Below are 24,046 nucleotides of genomic sequence, written 5' to 3' on the forward strand. Positions count from 1 at the left end.
CATTCGAGATGAACACACTCCACCAATGTTACCTAGAGGAGGACAAGACAATTCTCCAATACCTGGGCCCCTGTCTCAGGGCAGCATATGTTCTAGTATAGAACCAATAGGATAGTACCAAATAGGTAGACAGTTGAGCAGATTCAAGCCAATAGAATGTTCTCTTCTTAGCAATACACATGAACAGTGGTGTATATGGGCATAGGAACTCCTGAGAAACTCCAGTCAGTAAGTATAGCTGCATTAGACTCAAAGCCTGCAACCTCAATGTATGTCAAAAGTGTATGTATATGGAAGAGGAATCACATTTCCCCATTTTTGGATTTCAGTTTCAGATAATTGAGTCACTTGCACCCTCTTGATTCAAGACACACAGTCCCCATTGGTCATTTCAAGGTCTTTCTCTTACTTTATTTGTTTTATTTGATGCCTACTCTCTAGCCACATTCCATTCCCCCTCTCAGAACTCATCAATCTGTCGTGTTTAATGTGTATCTCTTAATTTATATTTATTCTTTAAAAATGCTGGTTGTAGAACATGGAAGACTCCTAACTCTGGGAAACAAACTAGGGGTGGTGGAAGGGGAGGTGGGCAGGGGGTGGGGGTGACTGGGTGGCGGGCACTAAGGTGGGCACTTGACGGGATGAGCACTGGGTGTTATTCTGTATGTTGGCAAATTGAACACCAATAAAAAATAAATTTATTATAAAAAAAATAAAATAAATAAAAATGCTGGTTGTTTTGTATTCAAATTTTAACTTATAAAACTACTGTGTTACAGCTTCTTCAAACTTTTACTGTTTACTCAGTAATATATTTTAATATCTGTCCACATTTATGTGTACATCTAATCTATTGCTGAGATAGTGCATAATATTTTGTGATGTGTATTTAGTACATTTTAACCACCCACTCTTAGCAATAGATAGTGAGGAACTCCAGAAATAGTGCCCAGTCATCTCCTAACAGTCTGCCACCACAGATAATGCTGCGGTGCACAACCCCATACATAGCCACTTACAGACCTTAGTGGGAATTTCTTTGGATATACACTCAGCAGCAAAATTGCTGGACCAAAGGCCATGTCTGTGCTTACTTTGAAAAAATAGTGTCAGAATACTTTCCAGAAAGTCATTAGCAGTGGCATGAAGGTTGTTATAATCCTATATCCTCTCCAACACTTAGCATTACTCATCTTTTGAATTTTTGCTAATCTACTATGTATAAAGTTATATCATTTTGAAATTTGCATTTCTCCAGTTACTACCAGTATATATATATGCCTGTTAGCTTATTGGGTCTCTTCTTATGTAAATTAATTGTTTTTATCCTTTGTTCCTTATTATTGTATTGTTGCCTTTTCCTACTGATTTGCAATCTTTCTCATATATTCTAAGTATTAATTCCTTGCCAGTTGTAGACATTTTAGACATTGTAAATATTTTTCCTTTCTGTCACTTATCTATTACTTTTGATCATGGTGTTCTTAGTTGAATAGTTTTTTTCAATTCTGGTATAGTCAAACATATCAGGTGTTTGCTCTATGATTAGTCCTTTTGAAGTTTAGCATTAGAATATCTTACACATCCAAAGTTACTGCAGATTCTTCCCTGTTCATCTTTACTACCAAAAAAAAAAGTGATAGCTTCCTTGGTCTTTTATACATTCATGACTCATAGAAGCCCTGTCTTAGTTATATATTACGGGAATTTTACTGGTGGCAGGTCAAAACACGTGTTTAAAAACATACACAAATACTACAGATATGATCTTCAGCTTTGAGTCTACATGTCTATATTTGTTTTAAGTTCAAAAGAGGATTCTCTGCCTATCCAGGAGACAGTTTATAATTTAATAAAATTATAAAGAAAATACAATCTATTCATCTATGTTACCCACGTGACAACCTATCATTCTTCATAAGTGCACTTTGGAATCTTCATTTTCTCTGGCATGCTCAGCAATCTGTCTTTGAAACTTGTCAGTCATTAGAATGTCCTTTTTAAAAGGATATCCTGAAGAGTCACTACTAAATTCATGCTTTCTATCAAGAAAAAAAGAGACATTCTTTAGGGGCTTAAAATCAGGTTAGCAAGCTACCTATAAATGTTCACAGGATGTTCTCCTTCCATTTAGTATGATTTCAGAAGTATGAGAGTAGAACTTCTCTATACCCACAGAATAGCAGAGTAGATTTAAAATGGTTCAACTAAAAATAATCCTACTTCACATCACATGACTCTACTGTTGAGGTTACTGCATTATCTAAAATGTTTTGGCCTTATTTTATGTTTTCTTAAGAATAGAGTGCTCAGTAAAGAATACTCAGTGTGGGAAACACTTGATTTCTTTCCATCAAGCAGGGATTTAGATTATGTTCTCAGACTTTCAGGACTCAGCAGTTTTCAGATGAGACACCATTTGACAGAACATTTGAAAAAAAAAAAAAAAAAAACATTTGAAAGGTGCAGCATTGAAAGATGTCTTAAGCCTAACAAGAAGCCTTTCTGAATTTCTTCTAAAACTCTTCAGTTTTTACTGAGGGAAAGGACCATTGGTTAGCTCTTTCCAGGAATCCTAATCCATATGTTAGACCCCCAACATCAGAAATTTACCTTTTTTTTTTTTTTAAGATTTTATTTATTTATTCATGAGAGACAGAGACACACAGAGAGAGAGAGAGAGAGAGGCAGAGACACAGGCAGAGGGAGAAGCAGGCTCCATGCAGGGAGCCTGACCTGGGACTGGATCCCATGTCTCCAGGATCAGGCCCTGGGCTGAAGGCGGCGCTAAACCGCTGAGCCATCTGGGCTGCCCAGAAATTTACCTTTCATAATGTGTATGTACACATTGGTTTGATTAGGGAAAGTGCACAAGTTTCCTACAGGTGCATTGGAGTGGGTTACTTTATTAATTTTGTTTTGCATAACCCATGATGAATCATTCAGTTTGGAATGTTCTAATACAGGACTCTGCATATGGGTATGTCCCAGTCAGGCATGAACTGTTAGATTTAAATATTCTATTTTACAAATGAAATCGTTTGGATCCTTTTGAATTTGTGCTGACTCTCTGATGCTGCAAAAAAGAAAAATCATTTTCTAGGAAAAGCAAGAAAATTACTGATTTTTCACTGCAAATGTTAATCTATCTTATAACATTGGCTCTAGATGAAGAACTGTACTGTTTCTATCCATGATGACTCCATGTTTGAGCCTGAGGAACAATTCAGGGTCTACCTTGGCCATCCTCTTGGAAACCACTGGAGTGGAGCCAGAATTGGGAAAAATAACATGGCCACCATCACCATATCCAATGATGAAGATGGTAACAGAAGATACTGTCTTTCGTTACTCTTTGGTTGATAGAATACGAACTGATGTTTTACTAATAATGTAATTATAGGTGTTTTGTAAAAATGAAAGTACTGTAAAAGTGTCTACCGATAACAATCTCAGAGTATTTATATAAACTGTTGGCAGCCAGTGATCATCCTCTATAGAATTCCAATAAGTTTATAGGTGTGCTTAATCTCATTATTCTCTATCACATTGCCAAGAGAAAAGGAATGGGTATGGTTATAAGCCAGGACAGAGATGCTAAGAATAAAACCTGTGTAAGTCACTGGAGTTCAGGAGCAAGATTAGAAATATGATCAGAATGAGTTGAATCCAATGAACTAATTTAAACACTGCCACCTTCCCAGAAAAGTCTAATTTCTCAGTTTTCTTCTAATTGATTTGGCCTATTAACCAAAAAAAATCTTAAATTCTTTAGTTACGAGTCAGCAAAGAATGACCCAGGCACTGGGGAAAATAAAACCAAATCTGTTTCAAATTGGCACATAATTTTTTTATTCAAATAGATATTTTGAATGGATAATAGTATTACAGATAGTAATAGCTGTTTTTATTTGAATGTTTACCTTATACCAAGAACCACACTAAGCATATTATATTATCTTATTTCATGTAATCCTGACAGTAACCCCTTGAGGTAGGTGTTATAATCCCCATTTTATAGGTGAAGAAATTGGGCCTCAGCAAATTTATGTAATTTATGCTCGTAGTTACATAGCTGTAAGCAGCAAAACTGGTTGTAACCCTTATTTTATCAGATTCTAGAATCTACATGAGAGTTAGTGAGACTCCAGAGTTTCTGATATAAAATCAAGGACAACTTGGACACTGGGTAAAATAAGAAGAGCCAGACTTGAAGCTAAATTAGTCCTTTGCCTAAGGACTCAGGTTCAGATCCTGAAGTGAATGTCTCTTGCTCACACAGAAACCCTATGATTGAGGCTCAGAGAGGTAATAAGGGACTCTCCTAAGTTTCAAAGAACATTCATTTTTTTTTAAGATTTTATTTATTTTATTAATGAGAGACACAGAGAGAGAGAGGAAGAGGCAGAGACACGGGCAGAGGGAGACGCAGGCTCCATGCAGGTAGCCCAATATGGGACTTGATCCCGGGTCTCCAGAATCACGCCCCGGGCCAAAGGCAGGCACCAAACCACTAATCCACCCAGGGATCCCCTCAAAGAACGTTCATTAGACTACAAAACCTCCAATGAATCTTATCTTCTACAATTAGGAAGAATTGATTTTCTCAGAGGGAAAGAGGAAAATGAACAGAGACTCTAGAAATTACTGCAAAATATTATAGTATGTTAGAAATAATCTAAAATTTGTAATTACTCTCAGTTTTCCCTTTTTAATCTCACTCTATCCACCACTACCACCTCACCCTACACCCTGAGAATATAATGGAAAAGAAGGCACAATTTGAAATTTTTGTAAAAACCAACATATTAATCACTTTGTAGCAATGAGAATAGTACCTCAAACCAGATTGTGTTAGGAAGTCTTGTGTTCTTCATTAAAACTACTCATTCTTAACTAAATAAGCTGTGAGAAGTTAGGAACATTTAAGGGCTGGGAACATTTAAGTTAGGAACATTTAAGGGCTCTGAAAAGAAGAACCCAGAAGATCAGAGACAGGAGATGGACTTGGAAAGTTTAGGTAGTGTATAAATGAGATAAATTATAAAGCTTAGAAATTTATATCTCAAAAAAAAAAAGAAATTTATATCTCATAAGTGAAAAAGAGTCTATTCACGCAGTCGATAAGTATTTATCAAGGGCTAACTCTGAGTCAGTCCTTTGATAAAGCATGTGAATTTAAAAACGTTTTGTGAGCTGTCATGCCCAGATGGAAACTTGGACCTTATGCATCTCAAAATGCTTAAAAATATTCCCCCCACTATGATTTTTAATAATAGGCCTATGAGAAACAACTCCTGGAGAATCATAAATTCCTTTTCCAAAGCTCTGCTGAGGGGTAAAAACTGATTTTTGTGATCGCAAGCCATTTTACCTTTGTATCATTTACTAATGTGGAAAAGTCCCTCTTGTCTTGATAAGGTGTTTTCAGGGGAGTGGGAATCCTTTGTACTTTTCTAACTTGCTCTTGTTTTCCTAATCCTGTTTCCTTAGCCCCTACCATAGAGTTTGAAGAAGCTGCATACCAAGTCCGGGAACCCTCGGGGCCAGATGCTGTAGCCCTCCTGAATATCAAGGTGATCCGCAGAGGGGATCAGAACAGGACATCCAAGATTCGCTGCAGCACTCGGGATGGGTCTGCCCAGTCCGGAGTGGATTATTACCCAAAGAGCAGAGTCTTGAAGTTCAGCCCCGGTAATCGAACGCCAACCCCGATCTGTGGATTTTACTTAATAGAGAGGCAAATATCCTGTATTTGAAGAAAGGAATGAGCAGAAAAATAAAAGAGGAAAACAGTAGTACTTATTAAGCATCAAGTACTTATTAGGCACACATTTGCTATTACAGGAATCTTCACAATTTTTAATTGGTAAAAATTGGCATTGAGAAAGAACAAATGGCATCTGGACTCATTTAAAAGAATTTTTTGGTTGTTGTTAGCCTATGATTTGGTTGAGTAATAGATGCATTTGATTTTAAAAGAATAAACATGACTGCCGTCATTCAGTAAAACATAGGACGAACACTGTGTGCTGGGCCCTTCAGGAATTACTAAAACCCAGAAGGTACAATCTCTGTGCTCCAGTCGTTTAACATCTGCCAGGAGACAGGATACCCTGCTAGATTTCCAAAAAAGGTTTAGAGGCAACCGTGGAGATGAGTCAAAGGACAAGAGAGAGAGATGGGATTCAGGTCACAACTAAGTATTGAACTATCCCCTATGTATTAATTTGATGGGAGAAATAAGACAGAGAAGGAATTGAACTATATGCTAGATCTTTTTCACAGAACTTCCTGGAGCAATATAAGGGGGAAAGACTGGTGTAGATCCTGGAACCATTTGTGATATAGCCAGAAAGAAGTAGGCAACAGTGGTAGGAAGCCTTTTCAGAGACATCTCGGCAAGTAGGGGGAGGAAGTGACTCTCAGGAATGAGGGGGAAGGGGTCTCTGATGTCTTTCATTCCACTGGAGTTTTAAAGGGCTTTTGGCTCCATCTCATGTACATCTGTTTAGTGTTTGCCAGAAAGGTAGATGCCCTTCCTCCGCCTCTACACAATGATTCTTCTTCCACGTGTCTTTACTTTTTCCTTTCCTTTTCTGCATAAGGATCTGGAGAAAAGACAGGTTGTGGAAGTGACCCAGCCCGGGTGTTTGTAGGAGAGGAAGAAGGGGATACCACCAGGGATATTTGCACCTTCAGAGAGTCATTTTACAGAAAAGGAAAGCAGTTCCTAAGGCTCTAACCCTCTTCATCCCAGCCTGCCAAACCTTTATGCTGTGGTCTTTGTGGGGACAGTATGGTAGGAAACCTTTGAGATACAGTTCTCAGGACAGCTTTGATGGGTGTCTATGTGTGCAAGTACTCACAGCCACACAGGAGTTCATGCCTAAGTGTAAAGGAGAAAGAAAAATTAAGCAAAAAAACTCATAACCAAGGTGGAGTGTATTTTGGATCATAGATTTTTATTACTACCAGCTAGTGTCAGACAGGAGCCATTAATCCTCATATGGTGTTGAATAGTGAATCGTGAATCTGCAAAACTGAGCCTCTATCACAGGTGGAATTTGGTCTATAAAATAGGTTTCTCACTTGAGATAGGACTAAAGTGATTAGCAGCCACTGTATTTATAGAACACCTCTACAAGAAAAGGGCATATTTTAACAAAATGTCAGCAGTGCCAACCTCCACTTCTTAGGTAGGTCACCCAATGAGAACTTTTGCTGTCTTTCTGTTCTGTCCTTGGTGAAGGTGTGGATCATATCTTCTTTAAAGTCGAGATCCTATCCAATGAAGACCGGGAATGGCATGAATCCTTCTCCCTGGTCCTTGGCCCAGATGACCCAGTGGAAGCAGTTCTTGGTGATGTGACCACTGCCACCGTGACGATTCTAGACCAGGAGGCAGCAGGGAGTCTCATATTGCCAGCACCGCCCATCGTGAGTACTTGACCCAATAGGTTCACTGCTTTTATGTCCTAGTGACTAGTAGATGATGACTTGAGATAAGTAGTTCTGACTACTTCATTCTTCTAACACTGGTTAACACAGGAGCCACCTTGTCCTTTCCTTCCCAAATCCCCTCCCTGTGCCACCACCTCCAGGGGATATTTGGCAATGTCTAGTGATATTTTTGGTTGTCACAACTGTCATACTAGGTGCTTCTAGTGGGTGGAAAGCAGGGGAGCTGGTAAATATCCTACGATGCACAGGACAGTCTCGACAACAAAGAATTATTTGGCACACATGTCAGTAGTGCTTAGGATGAGAAACCCTGTCCTAGCATAAGAGTAAGACCAAACCACATTCATACCTTAGTCTGATAAACATAGGAAGTACGATACAATTGATCTTCTCACTTCTTTGGTGGGATCTAGGAGAAGGGGAAAAAAAGTAAGGATATCCCATATCTATTACCCTCCATACTTGCCACATGCATAGAGTTAAGTATTTGCAGAAGTGTAGTACCCAGTTTCCCAAGCTGAGGATGCAGAGAATGAATGCACTGACTTTACAATTAGGAAGAAAATGCCTAGAGGTTACCAAGGGAAATTTAACTCATAAAAATGAAGCAGTCAGAATAAGTCTTCTAACCTCCCCTGGCTAGTCTCATATAGTAGAAGGATCATTCCAAAATTTGTCTCTTATCCGACCATGAAAGAAATACACTATCTTTATTTACTTTTGTTTTGCCATGTACACTACTGCATACTATTAATAATTTAATGCAACTTCATTTATTTTATTTTTTCTTAATGCAGCTTCAAACTAGTAACTGTTCACGATACAGCTTTGGTTACAGTAGGCATGAAAATAAAATATATTTCATATAAGTGATTAACACGATGGTTTAGGAATAAGATTAACACGATACTAAAGCTTTTAGCTCAGGTAGATGGAGGATCTTCACCACCACTAAAGATCTGTAGTATCTTTTAGGTATGCCTGGCAAAGCACTATGAAAACCTCCGTTGTATTTTTCTTCCTTCCTTCCTTCCTTCCTTCCTTCCTTCCTTCCTTCCTTCCTTCCTTCCTTCCTTCCTTCCTTTTTTTTTTTTTTTTAAAGATTTTATTTATTTATTCATAGAGATGCAGAGAGAGAGAGAGGCAGAGACACAGGCAGAGGGAGAAGCAGGCTCCATGCAGAGAGCCTGACGTGGGACTCGATCCAGGGTCTCCAGATCACGCCCTGGGCTGCAGGCGGCGCTAAACCGCTGCGCCACCGGGGCTGCCCTCTTTCTTTCTTTCTTTTCTTTCTTTTCTTTCTTTTCTTTCTTTTCTTTCTTTTCTTTCTTTTCCTTCCTTCCTTCCTTCCTTCCTTCCTTCCTTCCTTCCTTCCTTCCTTTCTTTCCTTTTTTTCTCTTTTTTTGTTATATATTAAAGAATCCCTAGCAGTTAAGGGATCTTGTAGATATCTCAAAAGGGGAGCCTTAGTTCTCTGAGCCTCCCAGCACCCAGTCCAGGCTGAAGCTTTGTTGCTCCTTTGCAGGTTGTCACACTTGCTGACTATGACCATGTAGAAGAAGTTACCAAGGAAGGAGTCAAGAAATCCCCCTCCCCAGGCTATCCACTGGTTTGTGTTACGCCCTGTGACTCTCATTTCCCCAAGTATGCCATCATGAAGGAGCGTTGCAGCGAGGCTGGCATCAACCAAACATCTGTGCAGTTCAGCTGGGAAGTAGCCACCCCCACTGATGGCAGTGGAGCCCGGTCTCCCTTTGAGACCATCACTGACAACACACCATTCACCAGTGTCAACCACATGGTAGGTCTAGGGTTCTGGGCCTGGTTGCATGGGGAGAAAACTGGTATTTCTCTTTGTCACTCCAACTCCATCAAATTCCTTAAGGCCCTTGTGTGGCATTTGGAATAAAACAAATAAGCAGATACATATAATATACACACAGGTTTTTATGCTTATTTATAAGAAAAGGTAATATGGTGTCGTAGAAAAAAAGATCCAAGCTAGTAATCAGACAACCTGTTCACTAATCTTGATTCTCCTTTACTTTTAACTTGTGATATTAAGAGGTTACTTAACTCCCCTGAGTCTCTGTTTCCTGCTCTGCAAAATAATACCTCTTCCACATAGCCACTTGTCAAGGTCATTGAAAAATCAGATATAAAAGTCATCTGAAAGCGGCAAAGTAAGTCAAAGATTCCATATAGGTACAATTAATGATTACTTTTTTCACATCTCTTCAATCATCCAGTAAGTAGTAGGATATAAACTCCTTAAGGATGTGGACCAAGTGTTCTCCCACATTTGTATAGCCTAACATGCTCAGCATATTGATGGTAGTCAGGATGGCACAGTTATTAAACAAAGGATAAAATGTTTCTTGAGTGGTCAACATTATACAGAATTGTAGGAGGACATGAAAAGTTCACTATGCCGTTGCTGTCCTCAGATAGTCAAGACACCAAACCAATACTTCTGCCACCATCAGAGAGCAATGAATAGTGAGGGTTTCCCCAACCTTAAGAAACAGTGCACTGTGGTGACTGCTCATCACGCCAGTTGACGTCGTTCTCCACAGAGAGAGAACTAAAAGCAGTGGAGATCCTCCTCACCGTAGCTGGCACATAGCAAGCCCTCAACAGTTTTTTATTGAAAATAGTGCACAAATTAGTGCAAATTTTGGAGAACAGAGATTTCTTTGAGACTGGATTTCTCAATTTTCTCCTAGTCAACTCTCAGTTTGTTCTCACTTTAATAAGTGCTTCCCATAGAGGGATAATAGTGGAGAGAAGGTACAGATGGATAGGCGGGCAGGGGCTGGGAGGGTGGGGAGGGGCCTCTGGGTTTGGCAAAGTCACTCATATTCATTGTTTTTTGCACAGCTTATTTGGAAAGGTCAAAAGATCCATTCTTTTGCAACATAACCTAGTTCAAGTGTAAACTATCTGATAAAATTTAAAAACTTAAATGTCGAGACTTAACAGCTTATCGTTTCCTCAGTATCTAATTCTCTCTCCAAAAACCCATGAAGGCAATTTTCGGTCTGATGTGGCCTAAATATACATTTTTTAACAGGTACCACGTTTAATATTTTACATTATGCTTCAGTTTTTCTTCTTGCAATGACTTGGTGACTAATACTTTTATCCCAGTTTCCTTTGCTCTGTCTTTGTTTCTTTAATTATTTATTTAATATCATTGTATCGTGTGCCTTTTTATAAGATGCCTCAAATCCCTTCTGAACTAAGTCCGTGTGTAAATAAATAAATAAAACGTTGGCAGCTAATTAAAAAAATTTTAATGGAAAAATCCTCTTTAATTTTTAATGGACTTCAATGAGAATTGCTTTCATGGGTAGAATTTATAAGTTTGTACAATCGCTTTGTGGGAGGTCTATGGCACACAGAACTGCTAATTAATTTTTCTTGTTATATACTTCCCTATGTGTATGCACATGTTACTTAAAGAGTTGTGGTGACCCACGCTGCCTCTGCATAGATTGAATTAAGCATTCTTACGGCTCCTCTATGTCTGAGAACACAAAAGATTCTGTTCAAAGATCTTCAAAGGCCAGTAGGTGTCAGAGGCCAAGTTCTCAACTTCAACTCTCCATGTTATTGTAACCGCTGCAGTGTGTGTGGTCCCTAGGTGGGGGCTGGGGGAGGGACTAGTGGTAGGAAAGAAAGAAAAATCAGAACTCCTGGGAAAGGACCATATCTCTTCTATATCCTGACACTGTACCCTCAGCCAAAGTGACTTGGAGGCCAACCACTCTTTTTTTTTTTTTTAATTTTTATTTATTTTTATGATAGTCACAGAGAGAGAGAGATGGGCAGAGACACAGGCAGAGGGAGAAGCAGGCTCCATGCAGGGAGCCCGACGTGGGATTCGATCCCAGGTCTCCAGGATCGCGCCCTGGGCCAAAGGCAGGCGCCAAACCGCTGCGCCACCCAGGGATCCCCCAACCAGTCTTAATGGAAGGGCTGGAAACCAGTTGAGTGGTTCTTATGCTGAACCTAATATAGGAAGAGAACAGTACTATCGCTGGTAACCAGTCATCTCTGGGCTCTTGCTTCACATCTGTCTACTCGTTCCTTGTCTGACATACTGCCTGAGGCTGTAAATCCTCTGTCCTAGTGCCTGGCTCCTGGGAGAAAGCCAGTAGTTTTGTGGTGAGTGAATAAACAGAAGAGTGGATAGATGGGTAGAGAGACAGATGCTGGGTGGTCTGCACAGATAACCCTGTACCAGAAACTGGCTGTGTCCTATCATCCAGAAGATACAGTCTAAGGAGTATACACATGTCTTAAGTACTTTATTTTCCCCCCATAGGTCCTGGATAGCATCTACTTTAGCCGGAGGTTCCATGTGCGTTGTGTGGCAAAGGCCGTAGACAAGGTGGGCCACGTGGGGACTCCCCTAAGGAGCAACATCGTTACCATTGGAACAGACAGTGCTATCTGCCACACGCCTGTAGTAGCTGGGACAGCCAGAGGCTTCCAGGCTCAGTCCTTCATCGCAACCTTGAAGTACCTGGACGTCAAGCACAAGGAACATCCAAACAGGTCAGGCAGGTGGTGCCTTCCACACAGAGAGGGCTCTCCTTTGTGGGTTTTCTGGATGAGACGGAATAATGAGTGATGCTTCTGCAAAATAAGAATAACAGTGATAAATGCTTCAGGAAAAATTTAACTCCTTCAAAGGCCCCCTAAAATCTGGGCCCTTGCCTGTCTTCTTCGCCTCATGTCCCTCAGCTGGGCATTTTCACCTGCCAGTCTACCTCAGAGAATCAAACTGAAATCAAATCCCCAGGGCTTCCAAGTCTTTTATGCTGCATTACCTCTTCCATGCCAACACTCTTTTTTTTTTTTCTTTAAGATTTTATTTATTTATTCATGAAAGACACAGAGAGAAAGAGCTGCAGAGACACAGGCAGAGGGAGAAGCAGGCTTCATGCAAGGAGCCCGATGTGGGATTTGATCCCTGGTCTCCCGGATCACGCCCTGAGTTGAAGGCGGGCGCTAAACTGCTGAGCCACCCAGGGATCCCATATGCCGACACTCTTGACTGCACTTCTCCCAGCCCCCATCCACCGCCTGTAGCTAAATCCTGTTTTCTTACTATACCTAGCTCATGACATCCCTTCTAGGAACTTCGCCATCATCTTTCCCAATTTAATTTGGAAGCTCCTCCTTCCAGCTCTCCTGGCACTCATGTGTGCCTCGTTCAGAGCATTATCATCATTCATTCTCTTTCTATCCCCATAGTAGATGGTGAGGACGGGGATCATGACTTAAAAAAAAAATTTTTTTTTGGACCCCCCTGCCTGAGACAGTGCTTCTTGGCACCTTACAGACACTTACTAAATATCTAATGAACAGAGTAATAGTACTGTATAAACTAAAAGTCACTGGACAGATGTGCTTTTATTTTTTCCTGTGCTACCATGATTTTGATGGAAGATACTTTCATGTTTGCCTAGCAAGAAAGAATTCATGTATATTATGTATAGTCATTAAACCTTGCGGTATTTGTGCATGTGTCTTTATGAGCAACTGAGTTCAGAGAAAGGGGTTCATTTGCATGGAGAAAAAAACATTTAAATACAGAGGCAAGACTATGCAAATCCTTTCTTTTTTCTAACATAGTAAGACATACTTTTGTTTAAAAAGCAGGAACAGAAGTGCTCAGGCCACTACTGACCCTTTCCTAGCAAAAGAGACATCCTATTCATATTCCAAGGTTCTGATTCCTCTTAAAAATGCCTATTGGGCTTTTGTTCCAAGAGACAAGCTGTAAAAACTCAAAAAGACACCCTCAATCAACATGCTAAAAATTTAAACTTGCACAATGAAAATAATGCAGATTAGAGTTCTGTTGTATCGCAGTCTTAACCAATATTTATTAACTTAAGCTCGTATTTTATTTAGAATTTTATACTATATCCTCTGGAAAAACAAAAGAAGTGAAGGAAATAATCCTTGTCTTCATTGTGGGGAGGCAAGATAAACAGAGGCTGCGAGCATATAAGAAACAGCAGCCAATATGAATAAGTTACAGATGTCCTGGTGTAAAGGCATCTGAGCTCTGAGAAACGCAGATGAGGCGAGAACACCCTGCAAATGCGGCCAGGCCAGCCGGTAAGGGCTGCCCACATGGCTGGAGCTTAAAGGAAGAGAAAGGAGAAAGCTCTTCTGGTTAGGAGGATACAGCAGGAGGAGTGGGATATGATTATTCCTAAGATACTTTCCTGAGTAGGAAGTATCAACCTTGCTTCCTTAGAGTTGAAAGAGCTCAGTGATGTTGTTTGGCACAAATACTTGAAAAAATATGGGTTTCAGCCCTACCCAGTCTCCCCAGGCCCTCACTGTGATGGGTTAGGGGAATGGTGCCTCTCTGAGTCACTGGGCCATAGCTCACAAGGAAACAAAGCTTCTATTTAAAGCAAAAGAAAGCTTTCAAGTAATTTGTGGTTGTGATGTTATATTTTCTTGTATAGAAGAAACAACTGTGATTTTTTATTGCTATCTGTTCTGAGCTGGAGGATCTCTTAGGGGAGGGGGGCAGAGGGGACAACCCCAGGAGTACGTCATACCCTGTGTTCCTTCATGGGAAGCTTCCGGACAAAAAAAAAAAAAAAAAAAGGTAAATTCACTTGTGAAGGCAGAATCAGTTATGAGAAAGAAATGTGCCCTACTAACTCTTTCTAGCAGGTACCTAAGCACTACCTCTGCCCATTTCTGCCTTAGAATCCACATCTCTGTGCAGATCCCACACCAGGACGGAATGCTGCCCCTCATCTCCACCATGCCGCTGCACAACTTGCATTTCCTTTTGTCCGAGTCCATCTACAGACACCAGCACGTCTGCTCCAATCTCGTCACGACCCGCGACCTGAGAGGCATCTCGGGTGAGGGACAACTTCCATGCTAGCTTTCCCATTCCAGCCTGGCACAGTGGCCCTTAGGGACACAGCTGAGTGAACTCTGCTGTCATGTCTCCTGGTCTTCGAAAGCTGCATGATGAGTGCAGTTCCTTCCTAGCAGGCAACCAGACGAAGGCAGCTTAGACAGTGACGTGAATAGGGAAAAACAAGGATGTTGGAATCAAAGTGACCTAGGTTCAAATCCTTAATCCACTACCTGTACAACTGAACAGAGACAGCTGGACCTCCCCAAACCACTTTCTTATCCATGATGTGAGGATAACCAGCGATACCCGTCAGGGTGAGGATTTAATTTGTTGACATTTTTAAAGCACCTGCTGTGGTAAATGCTGGTTCTTTCCCTCCCCAATAGTGAGCATGTTTGGATCTGTGCTCTAAAATCCCCTTATTTTTTTAAAAGGATGTATTTATTTATTCATGAGAGACATAGGCAAAGACACAGGCAGAGGGAGAAGCAGTCTCTCTGCAGGGAGCCCAATGTGAGGCTAGATCCTGGGTCTCCAGGACCACACCCTGAGCCAAAGGCAGATGATGCTCAACCACTGAGCTACCCAGGCGTCCCTAAAATCCCCTTATTGCAGCATCTTCAGAAAGCTAATGCACAGCTGTCACATGTTGTAGGGTGGGTTATCTGGAGCAGGAGCTGAGAAGGAGTATGGGGTGCAAGATGTTTATTGGGATCAGCATCTGTCAAAGGGGAGGAAAAGAAGCAGAATGAGGCAGAGGGATGAGTCAGACTACCACATAGCCCCACCAAAGCCTCCACCCACTCTTCAGGGAGCTCTGGAGAGAGCCTAGCCATCCAACTCACCTTACTTCCAGCCTCAACAGACAGGCTTTTCTGTCACATCTCAGTCAGTCCCTAGGTGCTAGGGCCCCAGTAAGGGTAAAAACTCAAAATGCAGTTTTGCTGGCCTGTAGTTGCAGGCCTGTAGTTGCTGACAGCTGAGGAAGCGCATCCCTATGTTAACCACAGCAGACGTTTTACTCTGCAAAGAATCCTGTCCATTTCCATTTACCTTAGCAAGTGTGCATTAAATGTGTGTTCCCTCCCTTGACGACCAACAAGTCATTTACTAGTGTTTGGGAAGATAGTAAAGCATTCATATGCTCTCTCGTATTCAGTAAGCATCAACTTTAGGTAGTGATGCTCTTTATAGAGTAGAGATTAGTTGAATGTAAATTATTTGCAAGTCACTGAGCTACACGTGAAAGTTTAAGTGGCCCACATCAGCCACTGGAAGAAACATACTATGTTTATAGGCTGAAAGTTTGTACCTCTTCCTACCTAAACACAATTTAATTGAACACATGTTCATTGAGTTCTTCGTCCTTTTGAGGGCAGAGGACCATGTGCTGGTGCCAAACATTCTAAGAAATGCATCAACTCTTTCAGAATACTATAGTTGCTTTTAGTATCATAAAATTTTTAATCGGATATTCTAAAATTGTATCTGTATTTAGCTCTCTGCTGCATAAAGGCCTTCCTTAATTTAGAACAGTTCAGTTGCTTGGCAGCATTTGATCCAATAATTTTTGCCCATAGCAGGGGAGGTTTAGTCAGGCATCATTAGTGCGCTATCATTAACACGAAAGTAAGACTTTTTTTTTTTTTTTCCAGTAGTTCAGAAACTGTGGAAGCAGAGAAGGTAGTCAGATATTTGTTTGTTGGCTTTACATCAAAGCTATTTTTTTTTTAAATCAGTCTTAAAAAATAATTCATCAACAAATTATCTAGAGAGTAAATGTGTTTCTTCGAGGATTGATTGCCAAGCCTCAGTATGTTTTCATTTAAAGACACGTGGGGCCCCTGAACTCTGACTCCACTTATAGTATCCTTTGCTCACCTTTTCTTCTAAGGTTCCTGAAGCCTCTTAGAGGAGTCTGTGAACACAGTCACACTAGGCCGTGGGCACAAATCTAGCTCCCCTTAGCTTCTCGCCCAGTGTGTTTTGGGAGCCCTAGTTGGTCTCTTAGTAGAATCTCAGGTAGAGGGTAGACTATCTCAGTCTCACAAGGACACATCACTTTTCCCCACTCATCTTCTGGGCAGCCAGTGAGGGACGTGTCCACAGACTGAGTCCCTCTTCCTTGGTTTTTTTTTTTTTTTTTTGTGTGTGTGTGTGTGTGTGTGTGTGTGTGTGTGTGTGTGTGTGTATTTTTATTGGAGTTCGATTTGCCAACATCAACTATAACACCCAGTGCTCATCCCATTAAGTGCCCCCCTCAGTGCCCGTCACCCAGTCACCCCATTCCCCCACCCGCCTCCCCTTCTGCTACCCCTTGTTCGTTTCCCAGAGTTAGGAGTCTCTCATGTTCTGTCACCCTCTTTGATATCTCCCACTCATTTTCTCTCCTTTCCCCTATAATCCCTTTCACTATTTTTTATATTCCCCAAATGAATGAAACCATATAATGTTGCTGAGTGAAGTAAGTCCCTATTCCTTGTTCTTCCCTCCCGCACAGAGGCAGGGTTCCTGAACAACAAAGTGTACGATAGCACAGCCCTGGGGCCTGGCTACGACCGCCCCTTCCAATTTGACCCTAGCGTCCGGGAGCCCAAGACCATCCAGCTCTACAAACACCTGAACCTGAAGAGCTGCGTCTGGACCTTTGATGCCTACTACGACATGACTGAGCTGATTGATGTCTGTGGGGGTTCTGTGACTGCCGACTTCCAGGTGTGCGCCAGGGGTTTTTCTGAAGCCTTCGAGCACCTGAGTGCTGTATAAAACCTTGTTTGTTCCTGAAACACTTCTGTTGCATCCAGTGGCTCCCAAGAACTAGGATAGCCAAGTCCCTTAGCAGCATGGTGGCTAGAGAAAGAGCCCCCCAAAGTCCTCTAAATCAGTGAATTGGAAAATCTAATGTGGAAAATGTGAAAATTAATGTGGAAAAAAATTTACTGTTGTGCACTCCCATTTATATAAGAATCTAATATTTACTTCTCTAGTTATATGTCTTTTCTCTGTAGGTATATTTTGGAAAGCCAAAAGGATTTACATTTGATGGTAAGGTTATTACAAAGTAGATGTATTCTCTTCTGTGTTTGGGGAAATAAGTCAAAATAAGGTACACCCTTTCTGAAGACAAGTACAGCACTTTATTTTTAAGCATTTTGAAGAGAGAATTGTTTAAAACAACTTGATTTCATACCTAGTCCAAACCTGTGCCAAACTAAAACCCTTACAAAAAAAAATAGACACTATTTATTTATTAATTGGAGAGCAAGAATAGAAGTGAGGGGAAGGGGCAGAGGGAAAGGAAGAAGCAGACTCCCCGCTGAGCAGGGAGCCTGATGCTGACCTTCATCCCAGGATCCTGAGATCATGACCTGAGCCCACGGCAGATACTTATCGACTGAGCCACCTAAGTGCCCCAACACTTTCTTAATAGTTATTAAACATTAGGGATAAAGTAAAATTTTAGTAAGAAGCCATGGTCCTAGGAGGGCAGTTAGATCAAAGGGACTAAGCTAATGTGTCCTCATGGGAAAATTAAATGTAAAGCAGATTCTACCCAATTATATGCAGTTACCTCAACGAACTAAAAATTACGTTCCTTCTTCATCTCAAATCAGGTTTAACCACACTGAAAGAGGAACTTCTGGAGGCACTTATAGTAATCATTTTGGGAACGAGTCTGATTAAAATTAGTGTTCTTTGTAATGCTCTCATTTTGATTAGCTCTCATTTCATATGCACTGCTGCCCTCTACTGAATGGAAAATTAAGGCATTCTTAGGTTTGCTTTCTGTGTTTCTGCAGTTGCATGACCTACATTTACTCTGGAAAATGCAAAACGAAGTGATTGGTTCCTCTGCTGGCCTCTCAAAAATTAGTATTCTGTGTTCTCCATGCTTTTTTACTCTAATTACATTTTTGGATATTTTTGTTCAGAATATGCCTAAAAGTCTCAAAGACTTAAGATTTTTCATTATATAGGCTCCACTTCTTAAACCAACACAGAATATATACACAGAAGTACTTCATTGCAGTCTGTTTCTTTAAAAATAGTTGAAACAGCTGGCATAGGGTAGAAAGAATATAGAACTTACAGCCAAGCCCTAGTTCTTATCTTTCCCTATCATAACTTCTGAAAATCGTCACCAATCATCTCAACATGGGAAGCTACTTAGTGCAGTATAGGTATGTGGTAGATATTTGTCAAGCTTTTGTTTTTGTTTATAAGGATTAGTAAGTAGTATCATGAGGGATAAAGGTTATAAAACAAAAACAGGAGGGAAAATTAATTTTTCCAATCAACTAAAGAATTATTGAGGTTCTAATAGCAACAATTTTGAGATTGAGCCATGTGTTTTTAACAAAACCTATATATTAAAATGGCAGAATATGGTGTGAGGTCCAGATAAAATTTTCTAAAGAAATCAGAATAAGGCATTTCAAAAGATTTTTTTTTTGATGAGTATGGAATTAGCAGTCTTTCAAAAAGCTTGGAATCCAATCTTGAATCCCTGATAACATTGAATATGAAAAAAATATTTTAAAAAATAAAATTTGATGTCCCAGCTATTGATTAAACAGTTGGCTCTTTTCCTAAATTACCCATGGAAACACTTTACATTGTGTTTTAAAACAAAAACAAAAACAAAGTAAGTTCCATAGTACTATTATAGCATTTTACCAATGACAAAAATAAAATATTCTCAAACTAAGCTTTTTTGTTATAAAAGAAATAATATGTTTACAGAGAAAAAATAAAATGAATAACCCAAATCCCCCATTCATACACACAATTAGCTTCCCCATGAAAACTTCTACTTATATTTTATCTTTCTATCCAGTTTTTGTTCATTGCATAGTAAAATAAAAATTTTTGAGCTAAGTTAATAGCAGTAACAGGAATCCCCTTAGAAGAAATAGTCTCTTGGAAGTAGGATGTCCTGCCTTTTCAAAAATTATTTTAGTGAGGCATTGTGTGGATGGGAAATTATCCAAGCATATGCAGCTCTAAACTGTGTGCTGATAAGTTTCCTAGATATGATATCCAAATCCCATGACCTCAGTTCCTGTTGCAGGAAATATGACTCCTCATTAAAACATCCCAGTTGGGCATCTTCCCAATTACGGTTGATTCAGACTCTCCTACAGGTCACTGTAAAATATGCTTCAGTGAGGGACTATTGACTGATCCTTTGTGAATAACTGTGTTACTTTACAATCTTAGCCAAGTCTTCAGCAATTGAACAGTGGAGGCAAAGCTTCTTCTCAGTCTTCAGAAGTCACCTCCTCAGAGAAGCCTTCCCACATCACCCTATATAAAGAAAAATTCTGGACACTTCCCCTCCCTTTATTTTTTAAATGGATGCATCTCCTTCCTAGATTGGAGGTTCCATAAAGGCAGCGATTTTAGTTCTTCCCACTGCTGAGGAGGAAGCTCTGTCTGATGCCTAGGCACCTAGCACAGTCGTGGGCACTTGGTTAATAATTATTGAATGAATAAGTGACCAAATGAGAGAGTAAAAGGTGAACGAGATGTCAGAACCATATACCTTCTCATCCCAGGGAAGAAATAACTCTCTGTGTGCACACCATTTGCTTGGCAGGTGAGAGATTCTGCTCAGTCATTCCTGACCATACATGTGCCTCTCTATGTGTCCTACATCTACGTGACGGCCCCCAGGGGCTGGGCCTCTTTGGAGCACCACACCGAAATGGAATTTTCCTTCTTCTATGATACTGTTCTCTGGAGAACAGGTATACCCACTGGCATCTTCACTATTCCTGCCGTATGTCCAAGCAAGATTAAAACAAAGTAATAAGTGGTGACTTTTAGCAGGAGCTCCTTCTTCATGCCATTGTTCTATATACACTCTAGGCCAAATGAATGAAGTGAACCAGGTTGCTCTTGATATATTTTCCATTTCCATACACCTGATTTGAAGACTCTTTTGCTCCTTAAATACCACAAATCATACCATTTTAAAATAGGAGCAAATGAGCATGTTGATACTCTGAAAGGCTATCTTTGAACCCCTAATAGGAACCCATCTGTCACTCTCCGTCCTCTACTCTGGGTCTCTAGCTATCTGGAGTGAGTTTTTCATCCCTGGAGGCCTTCTAGTTGAATCAGCATATATGAATGTGGTTCTTTTCAGGAGCCACAGATCTATGTATTGGCGACAGCCTCTCAGCTAGGAGCTCACACCTTCCCCGTGTCTCCTGTAAACCACCCTTTCCCACTGCTACCATGTGATGCCCCAGACTCATCTTCCCTTACTTCTTTTGCTCCCATTCTTCCTCCTTGCCTCCCTGGAGGTGATTTATTTTGATCTGAGGCAGAGATACTAAATAGCTACAAAAGTTTTTTTTTTAGATAGGACCTCAACTCCAGTAATAGAAAGTACAGTCCTTTATTCTGTTGAGCGCTTTAAGCTCAAATCATGTGTTTTGTATTACTCATAGGAAAACAATTTCAGGAAGTTTTCATACTCTGGATTGGATAATTTCTTGAGCTTTGGGGTTCTTGTTAAATATTATTTGCACCCCTCCTTAGGTTACCCTTAACTTCGGGGTCATGCCGAACTCATTGGGCATCATGATTGTAACCACCCTCATTAAAGCTGTGGTTTACTCATGTCCTGCCATATATGGCTGGCTCTCTACAAGCTGATCTTGAATCCTCCGTTGGTTTGAATATTAAATGTAACCACTAGGATGTTGCTTATGGTTCTGTTGAGTCGTCATGAAAGGTGTCCTCATGAGGAAAAGCAAATAGAGTCTGAAGCAGATGCACTATAATCACATCCTGCTATAAGGTTGATAGTAAGAATTTAAGGACTTTTTTTTGGCTGCAGGTTAGGGCCCTGACTCTGGGCTAAGTGGCATTTTCAGATATGAAGAAACTATGTCAATGAGAATGGAACTGTAACAACAAAAACAAATAGAATGAACTGTTGTACAGGTTTAATTGGCAAATGGGTCTAAATAGATTCTGTGTTCATATGAATATATACATTTTTCTTGTATTCAAATTACTCTGCGGCTCTACTTCGAGGTATCACTGGGGCATCATATGTAGGTTACTATGTGGAAGACCTTCTCCTTGCTCTGACTTGGATGTTTGTGTATGATTGCCTGCCCAGGAATCCAGACAGACAGTGTGCTTTCTGCAAGGCTTCAGATAATAAGAATCTACATTAGAGAGGACGGCCGTCTCGTCATTGAATTCAAGACCCATGCCAAATTCAGAGGTACTATCAATGCATTTTTTCCCCTAATGTTTTGTTTAAAAACATCACAAACATAGACAAAAGGCAAAAGAATAGAACAATGAAAAATAAAGTCGACATTTGTTAACATTTTGCTGTATATGTTTGTATCTATATACACATGCATACCCATTTTTTTGTAACACGTTGAAAACAAGTTGCAAGGGCACCTGGGTGTCTCAGTCAGTTGAGCATCTGCCTTCCGCTCAGGTCATGATCCCAGGGGCCTGGGATCGAGCCCTACATCAGGCTCCCTGCCCAGCAGGGGGCCTGCTTCTCCCTCTCCCTCTGCTGTTCCCCCCACCCCACTCATGCTCGCGCTCTCTCTCTCTCTCTCTCTCTCTCTCAAATAAAAATCTTAACAAAAAGAAAACAAGTTGCAGACTTCATGTCAAGTTACCCTAAATACTTCAGTAGGCATCTCCTGAGAACAAAGACATTCTCTTACACATCACAATAGTATCACTACATCCAAGATATTTAAGATTGATCCAATAAGATCTAGTCACTATTCATAGTCTCTCTATTGTCCCTACAAATGTCTTTTCCAATTGTTTTTATATTGTTTTACATTTATTTAATATCTGTTTATATAAGAGGAAAGTGGGTCCAATCAATATTCACATATTACATTCTGGCTGTTACATTTTCTTAGTCTCTCAATCTAAAACTCTCTCTACTTTTATTTATTTACAACACTTTGCAGTTTTACACTAGAATGGCTTAAGAAAAGCATTATCTAATTTTGATTTTATTTTACACTCTCAGAAGAGATCCTATTTAGCTAATTAGAGCAATGATTACACAATTGACATTCCTGTTCTAGAAGGGTTTGTTCACACCCTAGAATGGCTTAAGAAAAGCATCATCTAATTTTGATTTTATTTTACACTCTCAGAAGAGATCCTATTTAGCTCACTTTGCAGTTTTAAAGAGTAGAAATGTCTTGCTGAGTAACCTTTACCTTTTCAGTGATGTTTACAATTGTCTCCTTCCTCCGAAGACTTAAGTGGCTTCAAATGTAATTTTTTTTTAAATCTGAAACTGATATTCCTGTCTATAAAACACCAAGACCTTTCTGCTTCTAAGAAACATGTTTTTTGAATTCAAAGCTAAGTACATTTGACATTCATTGTCACATAAGGATCCCTATTATTATGAATATGTTCATACCATTTTCACAATGAACATTCATGTTGTTTATAAATATACATGACCATAATGACCATCCTGAGTAGGCTGATAGACTAAGGTGAGATGCCATGCTGTCAGCCAGGGTGGAATATATTCTAAGGGCTGAGAGAATAGATATAACCTTAGTTGTTTGGTAGAAGAATATTAATTCGGTGCTAAGGCTTTAGTAAGGGATTCATCTCAAGCACGATAAAACTCACAAATAAGTGTGTGTATTTCCCCTTGAAATAGGACAGTTTGTGATGGAGCACCACACCCTCCCTGATGTGAAATCATTCATACTGACTCCTGATCACTTAGGAGGAATTGAATTTGACCTGCAGCTACTATGGAGTGCTCAGACTTTTGATTCTCCATATCAACTCTGGAGAGCCACGAGCTCTTATAACAGGTGAATACAAGATAGGGGTGTTCGGGGGGGGGGGTCTGAAATGGTCTCAGTCTCTTTCAAGAGCTTGGGAAATATGGCTTTTTTCTCAAAGGTTGTATTTCTATTATAAGGGGTGGGGGGAATAGAAATAACCCTGTGACAAATAGAGAAAGAAAGAAAGTCAGATCAGCTTGTGCTGTGTAAACCAGGAAGTAGCTATCCTTATCACAAGGATAAGACCAAGAAGTGGTGAGGCATTTGGGTGGCTCAGCACCTTGGTTTTGGCTCAGGTCATGATCTCAGGGTGGTGAGATTGAGCCCTATGTCAGGCTCCACGCTCAGCAGGGAGTCTGCTTGAGATTCTCTCTTTCTCTCACTGCCCCCACTCCCTTATGCTCTCTCATAAATCAATCAACCAATCAATCATTAAAAAAAAAACCCTTAGTATAATAAAAACTTTTCAATCCAATCACTACAACCAGTTCAAAATCCACGATCTCTGGTTATTAGGTCCAGATATCACTCCTTATGGTCCAATCTTCTGCAAAATAAATAATAAGATTTATTTCCTTCCCACACCCAAAATAGAGGTAAAATAGGAATTGGTTAAATATGGTAAAATATCTCATTTGTAACAGGGAAGAATAGGAGAAACAAAATTAAAACTATCACCATAAGGCAACCAAGAGTCTGTCATGAATACTTTTTTTTTTTTTTTTTTAAGATTTTACTTATTTACTCATGAGAGATAGAGAGGCAGAGACACAGGCAGACTCCCTGCAGGAAGCCCAATGTGAGTCTTGATCCTCACACCCTGAGCCAAAGACAGATGCTCAACTGC

General features: G+C 40.2%; 1 protein-coding gene across 1 annotated transcript in view; it reads left to right on the forward strand.

The window, feature by feature from the left end:
- The window catches only part of FRAS1 (Fraser extracellular matrix complex subunit 1), a 435,467-nt gene that overhangs the window by 383,588 nt on the left and 27,833 nt on the right, over nt 1–24,046 (forward strand). Inside the window, exons 60-69 of the mRNA XM_072810116.1 lie at nt 3,172–3,328; nt 5,497–5,697; nt 7,256–7,443; nt 8,993–9,268; nt 11,798–12,030; nt 14,215–14,375; nt 16,878–17,092; nt 19,977–20,127; nt 21,516–21,623; nt 23,067–23,226. Coding sequence (XP_072666217.1) covers nt 3,172–3,328; nt 5,497–5,697; nt 7,256–7,443; nt 8,993–9,268; nt 11,798–12,030; nt 14,215–14,375; nt 16,878–17,092; nt 19,977–20,127; nt 21,516–21,623; nt 23,067–23,226 — 1,850 coding nt within the window. The remainder of the gene's footprint in view (nt 1–3,171; nt 3,329–5,496; nt 5,698–7,255; nt 7,444–8,992; nt 9,269–11,797; nt 12,031–14,214; nt 14,376–16,877; nt 17,093–19,976; nt 20,128–21,515; nt 21,624–23,066; nt 23,227–24,046) is intronic.

Source organism: Canis lupus, chromosome 33, assembly GCF_048164855.1.
Source record: "Canis lupus baileyi chromosome 33, mCanLup2.hap1, whole genome shotgun sequence".
In the NCBI taxonomy this organism is placed as follows: Eukaryota; Metazoa; Chordata; class Mammalia; order Carnivora; family Canidae; genus Canis; species Canis lupus.